The sequence below is a fragment of the Oratosquilla oratoria genome, chromosome 2 (assembly GCF_046742065.1).
Source record: "Oratosquilla oratoria isolate Oo_2021 chromosome 2, ASM4674206v1, whole genome shotgun sequence".
NCBI lineage: Eukaryota > Metazoa > Arthropoda > Malacostraca > Stomatopoda > Squillidae > Oratosquilla > Oratosquilla oratoria.
Genome location: NC_134778.1, coordinates 20,895,445 through 20,907,944, shown reverse-complemented (window position 1 = coordinate 20,907,944; position 12,500 = coordinate 20,895,445). Strand labels below are relative to the sequence as shown.

The 12,500-nt window shown below is 40.7% G+C and overlaps 1 protein-coding gene across 1 annotated transcript; it reads right to left on the bottom strand.

Annotated features, from left to right (window-relative positions):
• Positions 1-3,004: 3,004 nt before the first annotated feature.
• On the bottom strand, positions 3,005-3,760 carry LOC143033778 (uncharacterized). Its single transcript, XM_076199274.1, has 2 exons — positions 3,553-3,760; positions 3,005-3,350 (listed from the first exon to the last, which is right to left on the bottom strand). The coding sequence occupies exons 1-2, from the start codon at positions 3,680-3,682 to the stop codon at positions 3,058-3,060; spliced, it is 423 nt and encodes a 140-aa protein (XP_076055389.1). The 5' UTR covers positions 3,683-3,760; the 3' UTR covers positions 3,005-3,057.
• Between the last annotated feature and the right edge of the window lie 8,740 nt (positions 3,761-12,500).

The following is a 12,500-nucleotide window of genomic DNA, read 5'->3' as shown; positions in this document are numbered from 1 at the left end:
CTAAACTAACGAGTATAGATAAGTCATCAATCAAAGCATATGGGTGGACTCAACAAAAACATAAAATATTAGTCAGATTACAATAGGTACATTACCATCACCACTGTTACAAGAAGTCTTGAAGATATTTGAAAGTAGTAGACTCCTTGTCAAGAGCTGTAACAAACTGTTCCATGAAACTCAGTTTGATGTGTAGTGGAGGAAACAAAATCTTTTGAGGACTCACCAATAGCTTGCGTTTGATATTGTGTGCTCCCATTGCAGTGAGAGTCCTTGGAGGCCAGTACCTTCTCTGGTAATGTGCTGCTCTGTCTCTTCCATTCCTAAGCCAAAGAAAACAGGAATTCTTGGCAAAACCTTGCAGTCCCATCAAGAAAGACACCATCTTGAAGTCTCCAATAACTTCCCAGCGAGAAGTGTGCAGGAGTGACGTGGCAGAGGATGGCGAGGTCGTGTAAATAATGGAATGCTATGAAGGGGGCCTTTGTTCAGCAGTGGACTCAGGATGGCTGATTTGATTGATAAATTGACATTGGTTATATACAACAGTTTGGAGAGGCCACAGTCACGTAAGGATGACAGCTGGGTTAAGGGCGAGTCGCGGCTTCAGGTTTGATTAGATGCTGTAATGATAATCTATTTTATATTATTTGTTTTTGTTTTGTTATCATTTGTCTGTTTGATTTTCATTTATTATTAGTTATATGTCAAATTATTATTATTTAGTATTTACCTGTTTGTTTATTATCTAACTATACCCATGCATTTATGTATTTTATTTGTTATTTACATTATTATAGTTTTTATTTATTATCTTTTTTATTATTATGATTTTTTTCGCATCCGAACTAGATATATACCAAAAGGTCTCCTGTCGGCATGCTCAGCCTTTGTAATCCTTTGTAATCCTTTGTATGCAGGACTAAACTATTTGAAAGTAGTATCATAAATTTTGGTCCAGATTTTTTTTTTTTTTCAGTAATCTGCTTCGGGATTTACAAAGTCCTGATTAGAGGAGGTAATTTAATAAAAATTAAAAAAATGAGTTAAAAGTTATTTCTTACATGTGCAAATTCAGATGCACTGTACTTATGTTAGGAGTTTGATATTACATTGTCATCATTATAGCAGCAGTGATGGTAATGTGCCTATTGTAATTTGACTAATAATTTGTGTTTTGGTTGAGTCCACCCATATGCTTTGATTGATAATTAATCTATACTCGTTACTTTAGCAGTGTTTTCATTTAAATATGTCTGTCATAGGAGTTAGACTCGACAGACCGTGTCATGCTTTGTGCTATTGTTATGTCTGTAGATAATGGCAATAAACTTACTTTACTTTACACACACACGTACGCACACAGACACACACGTACGCACGCAGGCGCACACACGCACACACACACACACACACACACACACACACACACACACACACACACACACACACACACACACACACACACACACACACACACACACACACACACACACACACACACACACACACACACACACACACACACACACACACACACACACACACACACACACACACACACACACACACACACACACACACACACACACGGTGGCGTAGTTGGTAGAGCGCTGAACTGCCACCATAGTGGGTTAATAAAAGGGTGGTGAATTTTCTTTCTTCTTTCACTGTAATTTCAGTCTTGTTACACTCAGGATCTCTTTCTCTCGTCTCTGCACATCATCTCTCTAGATCCCCGTATCCTACGCTAAGCTACCTTCGTCTGACGTCACTAATTTTTCTAATCCAATCTCCTATGACTTCTCAAATGAATGTCACTCCTTATGAGCGTGACTTTGAATTCATGCACCAATAGTTTTTTCCACCTTCTCCACCTTGCACCAATCCGGAAAGCCATTGCAATGCCACTAGCAATATCGTTTACCTCAGCATTAGTCAAACGAAGCTAACCTGCGCTTACAGAGTTTTGATTACATCATCGATTATAAAACAGTCACCTCCGTTGGTGTTTACATAGACATAACGTCACCTCAATGTTATCAAACAGCAGGCGAGCAGGCGTCGAGTCTGAATTGTTGAGTCAGCATTCTAATGCCCTAGTGTTTTCCTAGCTCATTTCCATTCGTACAACTACCGGCCTCTTACACACGCACACACACACACACACACACACACACACACACACACACACACACACACACACACACACACACACACACACACACACACACACACACACACACACACACACACACACAAAAGAACATAAGAAAGAAGGACACTGCAAGAGACCATATGGCCTACACTAGGCAATTACATGTCCCTTACCAGCTATCATCCCCATCCATAAATATATGCAATTTTCTCTTACAACAGCTGATAATTCCTAGCTCGCTACATGGTGGGAAAGTCTATCTCATTCGGTAGCTACTCTATTTTTAAACCCGTTCTTGCCTATCTCCTTTTAAGTCTACATTTGCCCAATTACATTCCATTACTACGAATCTTGCCTTATTGTTTTAATATGATGGTCTGGTCCGCATCACCTCTGTTAAAGCCCTTGGCCCATTTGAATACCTCTAATAGATGATCCCCCATTCTACGCCCTTTCAATTGTACTTCAACAACTAACTGTCGGACATATTCAACCCAAATGTAAATATGAAAACAATTAGACACGTAAGAGAATTAATACGAGAGATATGTGTATATAATACACACACACACGTACATATACATACATATGCATACCAAATATATATATATATATATATATATATATATATATATACATATATATATATATATATATATGTATATATATATATATATGTATATATGGATATATGCATATGAATATATACATATATATATAAATATATATGTATATATATACATATATATATATATGTATATATATATATATATATATATATATATATATATATATACATACATATGCGCACACCCGTGTGTGTGTGCATAATTTCTTCCCCGAGCACTTTGGGGGTCAGTGTCCAGCGACACGGGCCTGGAGCTCATCCGGGTCGTTTCTCAGTCCACTGAGGGGAAGAAGCCCTTGCCGGGGCTTCCGTGGTCGCCTTGGGACCAGAACCAGAAGACCACGACGCCGGCGCCGCTCGAGGAGCTCTTCCGGTCCCCCGATCCTCGAGGTTGCAGCAAAACCGGTCGGGAACACCGCGACCGAGGACCTGAGAGGAGCTGCAGAGGATTAACAGGACGACAGGGCACAACAGGAGGAGCCTCGCCGGACTCCCACGCCCCAGCAGACTCCGGGTTGTCCGTTCGCCGAGGAAGGATCCTTGGCACGTCCCGACCAACTGCAGCTAACGGGACGTAGAAGAAGAAAGAAAGAAAAAAAAATGAAACAAAGATAATGGCCGACGACGTCGAGAAAAAAATAAATTAAAATATTCAAAAAATCCAGTTTTGTAGAAAAAAAAAAAAAAAAAAGAAGCCTGGCGACTGGCCGGAAAATTGACAAGGAGTCCGTAAAGTTTACAAATATTCATAGCAACTTCCACCTACTTCCGGGCGTCATTTTTCCTTCCATTGCGTTTGCCACATCGACCACCTGCCTCCTGCCAACACCACTCCTGTGCCGCCAGCGACTCCAACTCCGCCACCACCTGAACCCTTCCAGCACACACAGCCACATGCGCTGCACCTTTTGGCCCCATTGGCACCACAGGATATCTACCCAGCCGAGCCCTTCTCCTCGGACGAGTCTGTCTGCACCGTCAGTCCGAACAAAGCCTCCGTCAGGTTTCTTGGTCTCGCTGGCGATTCGGTCCGAGTCTCATCAGGCTCCCTATGACGTCACACTCAGGGCACGTGTCTCCCATGACGTCATGTTTGGGTCACGTGACTCTATCACGTCGCATGGCCGTATAGATCAGCGATCGACAGGCGTATTACTATTAATGGGGGACAGCTTCTACCCCCCTAATTCTTCTACAAGTCTAACCAACGTTACCACACGATGAAAAGTTTAAAATCGTCTCTGGACACAAGGGCCCCAAAAATGCTGAATTTTCCGCATCTACCACCAAAACTCCGGCCGTGGGATGGACGCACGCGTGCGCGCGCACGCACACACACACACACACACACACACACACAGACACACACGCACACACGCACATACGCGCACACACGCACACACGCACACACGTACACACGTACACACGTACACACACACACACACACACGTACACACACACACACACACGTACACACGCACACACACACGTACACACATACACACACACGTACACACACACACACACAACACACACACACACACACACGTACACACACACACACACACGTACACACACACACACGTACACACACACACACACACACACACGTACACACACACACACACACGTACACACACACACACACGTACACACACACACACACGTACACACACACACGTACACACACACACACACGTACACACACACACGTACACACACACACGTACACACACACACGTACACACATACACGTACACACACACACGTACACACACACACGTACACACACACACGTACACACACACACGTACACACACACACGTACACACACACACGTACACACACACACGTACACACACACACGTACACACAAACACGTACACACACACACGTACACACACACACGTACACACACACACGTACACACACACACGTACACACACACGTACACACCCACACGTACAAACACACACACACGTACACACACATACGTACACACACACGTACACACACACACGTACACACACACACATACGCACACACACGTACACACACTCACATACAAACACACACGTACACACACACACATGTACACAAATACACACACACGCACGTACACACACACACACACGTACACATACGTACACACAAACGTACACACACACACACACACACGTACACACACACACACGTACACACACACACGTACACTCACACACGTACACACACACACGTACACACACACGTACAAACACACGTACACACACACACACGTACACACACACACACACACACACACACACACGTACACACGTACACACACACACACACGTACACACACACACGTACACACACACACACACACACACACACACACACACACACACACACACACACACACACACACACACACACACACACACACACACACACACACACACACACATATAACCTCGTGGCGCAGTCGTTGGAGTTCTTGCCTGCCACTACGGCGGTCAGGGTTCGACTCCCGTCCACGGCTGAAACAATTTCAGTATTGCTACGCTGCGGTTTGTTACTCCAACTCTCGTGGGAGGGGGGTTCGGGGTGTGTGTGCGTGTTGGCTCACAGTATTACATATATATCGGTCATACGAGCTCTGAGCTCTCATCCGGAGGTTAATAACTGTCGATGACGAGTCCAACACGTGATCCAAGTCCATAGTGAATCACGTACTAGTTAGCATTACATCGCTCGTTACCTTTAATTGATCATATCTGAACTACTCAACAGGATATAGATACTGATAATTATATCATTTACATTGAAATAGCCGACCATTTTCCTACACTCTCTCAGTTTAGAATAGGTGATATTAGAAAAAAAAAAAAAAAAAAACATAACTATTAGAAAAATATTGATATCTTCCTTTACTTTTTAGCAATATACTAACGAACTTGATTTAGGAAATTGGAATGATGTACTCACTTCAACTCGCCCAAAAGAGTCTTTGATATTTTCTATATTACTTATCTTAAGGTATTTGAGAATTTTTTTTCCATTAAGACAGCGAAGCAGATTTTAAAGAAAGAAATCATTTGCCATATCACACAAGCTCTAGACCAGTGTTTCCCAACCGGTGTGCAGCGGCACCAAAGAGTGCCGTGAGATCAACTGAGTGTGCCGTCAAAATTCAGGGCAAAAATAATTTTCGTATGACCGACTCTCTCTCCCATCCATTTTTGTTCATTAAAGCAGCATCAGTGTAAAGATTAGTGTTTTCATATTATCAAGGGATAAAATTTTGTTACACTGATGTTGAATCAACAAAATACTGACAAACTACTGAAGAATTTAAATTTTCTAGCAGGGGTGCCGGGGACTTCTAAAAGGCTTGGCAAGGATGCCTCAAGCCAGAAAATGTTGTAAACCACTGCTCTAAAGGTTTACATAAAAAAAAAAAAAAAAAAAATGACTTGCTAGAAAATGGCCTTTTACCTATTGAGAGTCGCACAGAAACTACAGAAATAAACTAACATCATTATAGAGAACGGGAAAAAAACAACAACTATGGTATAAACAGCATTTAACTAATAACACTAGGTAGCATAATTTCACTTTTTTGTCTTGTCCTTGGCCCCATACCATTGTTATGGTATGGGTTACCATTGGTTTTCAATTGCTTATTTAATTGCTTTTGAAATGTTGCAAGTGAATTAAAACAAAGGAAGAATATAGTGTTTTCTAAAGCTTTTTTTTTCTTGAACTGACCAGATCTAGCAAGAAATTTCTCATATTTAAAAGAATTATCTTACGTTTCAGAAATCTTCTCAGATGTTCCAGAATGTTATACAATTTTTTCACAAGTTTCTAGAACACTTTAGAAAATTTTATTCAATGTAAACCTTTCAAAACATTTTAGGAATTTCTAAAATACAGTAGAAAGCTGTAGAATACTCAAGAATTTTCTAGAGTCTACAATTATTTTCAAGAACGATTCAGAATATTATAATGTAGGTTCAAGAATATCCTAGAAAGATTGAGAACATTTTGGAACACATTCTAGAAAGACTAAGAATATTTTAGAATACTGCTTACATGGACATTCCGAGTACATTTAATGAACGATTTTTGAAAAACAACATACATGATGATACTACAAATCTTAGTTACAGGAATTATCACGCAAATGCTCCAGAAGTCTCAGTATACATGTTGCCCACTGATAGGTATGAAGTTAAACGTATTTCAAAATATTTTCAGACTAATGCACCGGGATACCGTATAATAATATACCTCCATGATTACTAAAATCTTCATTTGATTTAATAAGTGTTCCCTAGACTCGCACAATGAATCTTTCTCTAGCAACGGTATTTTCCAAATCATTTGCAATAAGCTAAGGTAGTGCCCGTATTTAAAAAGATAATAAACAGTTATCGACCAATTTCTATCCTCCCAGCATTCAAAATATATGAGAAGATAATATGTTCTCGTTTCATCTTATATCTTGGAGATAATAACCTTTTCGTCAAATAACAGCAAGGTTTTAAAAGCTCGTATTCAACTGAAACGGGTATTTTACAATTTGTGAGTCACGTGTATGAAGAAACATTTTGTTCTTGGCCTTTTCTTTGATACCATAGATCACAATTTTCTCCTCTGTAAATTAAATCATGTCGGAGTAAGAGGGGTCATACATGTATGAAGTTAAAGAGCTATTTGAGTAAAAGAAAACAATGAGTCTATTGCAATAAAGAATAATAAACAAAGATGTACCACAAGGACCTATTTTAGGGCCAATACTTTTCTTAATATATATAAACGATATATCTAATTCTAGTTCTAAATTCACTTTACTGTTTATGTGTGATGTTACTACGTTATTGCACGAAACTACAACTAGGTAATATCGACTTTTGGATTAAAACATATAACTTGAAACTTAATGTTAATAAAGCAGATTACATATTCTTTCAAAATAGGTCTATAAGATAAGCGGCCTTGCTATGGATATGCTGTGTTTTGCTGCATCGTTTCTGATCCAGGGCAATGAGCGAGATGGAGGGATGTCTCGTCATCCCGGAGGAGCCGAGAGGGAGGAGGGTATGGTGAATAGGAGCGGAGTATATGGGGATGAAATGGGTGGGAGTGAAATTATGCCTTTTGACTTTGGCTGCCTTCCTTGCGAAGGAGAAAAAAGCCTTGCTGAATATGTATGTATGTATTGTTAAATGGTGAACAATTAACCCAAGTCCACTCTATCATATTTCTAGGTGTTAAAGTTGATGAAAATTTAAATTGGAATGTATATATCATAAAAGTTTATCTAAAGCTATTGAAAATAACAGGTATCTTATACAGAGGTCTTCATGTTCTAACTCAGGAAGCTATGATGAGTTTATGCTATTCCCTTTTCTATACACATCTTAAAAATTTTGTTTCGTTGTGGGCAAAAGCTTGGCCATCATTTCTAGATAAATTAACTATTTCATAAAACAAGTTCTTTCGATGTATTTTCAATAAAAAGAAACTTTATTCAACAGATGAAATATACAAATCTAGGAACATTTAAAAACTATCTTCCATACACACAAATATTTCACTCTGTTGTTGATCTTTAAAACAATGGGTCTCAGTTCAGTGTTCAAATTAAAAAGGCATTCTTGTAATACCAGAAGTAATTATGTAAATTTATCTGTACTTGTATGCAGGACTAAACTATTTAAAATTAGTATAATAAATTTTGGTCCATATTTTTTTTTCATTAATCTGCTTCGGGATATACAAAGTCCTGATTAGAGGAGGTAATTTAATAAAATTTTAAAAAGGAGTTAAAAGATATTTGTTACATGTGCAAATTTAGATGCACTGTACTTATGTTAGGAGTTTAATATTGTATTGTCTTCATTGTAACAGTGGTGATGGTAATGTACCTATTGTAATCTGACTAATATTTTGTGTTTCTGTTGAGTCTACCCATATGGTTTGACTGACAATTAATCTATACTCATCAATTTAGCAGAGTTTTCATTTAAACCTGTTTGTCTTAGGAGTTAGACACGACAGACCGTGCCACGCTCTGTGCTATTGGTGTGTCTGTAGATAATGGCAATAAACTTACTTTACTTTACACACACACGTACACACGCAGGCGCACACACACACACAAACACACACAGCGTTCTCGACAGAGACTGCAGCAGATCCAAGGTGAATACACACACACACACCTCTCATGGCGCTGTGGTTAGAGCTCTGGCCTGCCACTACGGAGGTCCGGGTTCGACTCTCGCCCGGGGCTGAAATAATATCAGTATCGCAGCGCTGAGGGGTGTTACTCCAACTCTCGTGGGCGGGGAGTTGGGGGTGTGTGTGCGTGTAAGGTCACAGTATTACCCATAGATTGGTCATACGAGCTCTGAGCTCTCATCCGGGAGGTTAATAACTGTCGATCATGAGTCCAACACGTGATCCAAAGACCAAGGTGAATACACACACACACACATACACATACAAAAGAACATAAGAAAGAAGGAGACTGCAAGAGACCATATGGCCTACACTAGGCAATTACATATCCCTTACCAGCTATCATCCCCATCCATAAATATATGCAATTTTTTCTTAAAACAGCTGATAATTTCTAGCTCGCTACATGGTGGGAACGTCTATCCCATTCGGTAACTACTCAATTTTTAAACCCGTTCTTGCCTATATCCTTTTAAGTCTAAATTTGCCCAATTACATTCCATTACCTTGGCCCATATGAATACCTCTGATAGATGATCCCGCATTCTACGCCTTTTCAGTTGCACTTCAACGTCTAACTGTTGGACTTATTCGACCCAAATGTAAATATGAAAACAACTAGACACGTAAGAGAATTAATACGAGAGATATGTGTATATAGTACACACACACACGTACATATACATACCAAATATATATATATATATATATATATATATATATATATATATGTATATATATATGTATATGTATATTATAAATATATATATATATATATGCACTGAAGATGTAAATATATATATATATATATATATATATATGTGTATATATGTAGATATGGATATATACATATGAATACACACACACACACACACACACACACACACACACACACACACACACACACACCACACACACACACACACACACACATATATATATAACACACACATCTTTAAGTACGGTGTATAGAAAGGATTTAATTTAGAAGAAGAGTGCAGGTTTATTAAAGAGACCTTTTTAACACTAAAATTTCCAGAGTTTCTTTTAGATAATTGCAAACAGCAGACAATAAAAGACATCACGAAGACGAAACACACAACAACCACACACCGAGCACCAAAGCCGGTGTTTATCGTATTCCGTGTTCAGGATGTGATAAAGTTTACATCGGAGAAACGTCACGCGACCTGAATACACGAATACGTGAACACCGTTACGACGTCAGGCATGATGTCACCACCAATGCATGTGTGACACATAGAAACAAGGAAAACCATCTTATGGACTGGAAGAATGCAGAGCTGTTTAACATATCTCCTCACATTATTCCCCTAATACCCATGGCCAGCAAAATATTAAATACTTAAACCACTCTTTGTGGACATTTCGCTCACGGATATTTAATCTCAAGCATTTGTATCTCAACTTGTACTTGAAAAAGCTGTAATAAGCGAAACGTCGTACAAATAAAGGCTCCGTCCTCATATGGTGTTCATATATATATATATATATATATATGTATATATATATATATGTATATATATATATGCGCGCGCGCGTGTGTGTATAATTTCTTCCCCGAGCACTTTGGGTGTCAGTGTCCAGCGACACGTGCCTGGAGCTCATCCGGGTCGTTTCTTAGTCCACTGACGGGTAGAAGCCCTTGCCGGGGCTTCCGTGGTCGCCTTGGGACCAGAACCAGAAGACCACTACGCCGGCGCCGCTCGAGGAGCTCTTCCGGTCCCCCCGATCCTCGAGGTCGCAGCAAAACCGGTTGGAAGCACCGCGACCGAAGACCTTAGAGGAGCTGCAAAGGATCGACAGGATGATAGGGTATGATAGGAGCCTCGACGGACTCCCACGACCAACTGTGGCTTACGGGACGTGGAGGAAGTAGAAAAAAAAAAAAAAAAAAAAAAAAAAAAACGGAACGAAGATAATAGCCAACGACGTTGAAAAAAAGAAAGTAAAAAATAAAAATAAAAAATCAAGTTTTGTAGAAAAAAAAAAAAAGCTGCCTGGCGACTGGCCTGAAAATTGAAAAGAAATGACTCCCCCACCACCCAACTTTTACGGATTCCGTAAAGTTTACAAACATTCTTTACAACCTCCTCCTAATTCCTGGGCGTCATTTCCTGTGGCGCCAGCGACTCTGCCACCACCTAAACCCTCCCAGCACTCTCAGCCACATGCGCTGCACCTTTTGGCCCGACTGGCGCCACAAGATTCTATCCAGGCAAGCCCTTCTCCTCGGACGAGTCTATCTACACCGTCAGTCCGACCAAAACCTCCGTCAGGTTTCTTGGTCTCGCTGGCGATTCGGTCCGAGTCTCATTAGGCAGCCCATGACGTAACACTCATGTCACGTGCATCCCATGACGTCATGTCTAGGTCACGTGACTCCATCGCGTCAAATGGCCGTGTACGTCATCGATCGACTGGCGTATTAATGGGAGACATATTCTACCCCCGGACTTCTTCCACAAATCTAGCCATCGTTACCACACAAGGACCAATTTTTAATATCGTCTCTGGACACAAGGTCCCCACAAATGCTGAATTTTACGCATCTACCACCAAAACTCTGGCCGTGGGATGGACGCGCACGCACACGCACACACACACACACACACACACACACACACACACACACACACACACACACACACACACACACACACACACACACACACACACACACACACACACACACACACACACACACACACACACACACACACACACACACACACACACACACACACGCACACACACACGCACGCACACACACACACACACGCACACACACACGCACGCACACATACACACGCACGCACACACACACACACGCACGCACGCACGCACACACGCACGCACGCACACACGCACACACGCACACACGCACGCACACACACACACACACACACACACACACACACACACACACATCCTCGTGGCGCAGTGGTTAGAGTTCTCGCCTGCCACTACGGCGGTCAGGGTTCGACTCCTGCCCAGGGCTGAAATAATTTCAATATCGCTGCGCTGCGGGTTGTAACTCTAATGAAAGGAAAAGAACGCCTTGATAGAGAGGATTTATTAAAGTGGGACAGAGGAAATACAAGAGGACATGCAATGTAACTAAAAAAGGACATCTACAGAACAGACCTGAAAAAGAACAGCTTTCCACACAGAATCATATATATCTGGAATAAATTGGACGAAAAAATAGTGTGTGCAAACACAATACAATAATTTAAGAACAAAATTGATCTTGCGAGATACAAAAACGGGTCTCCACGAGCATAGCTCCCCTTCCCATAAAATACAACTAGGTAAATACAACTAGGTAAATACACGACTAAATGGAAGTGGAAAGTTTAGTACAGTACTCAGCATCACAATTCTTACCTTTTTTAATGTGATGGGTGAGCTTGTTTCTGGCAATAGAGGCCATCAAAGTCTCGAACTATGTTAACT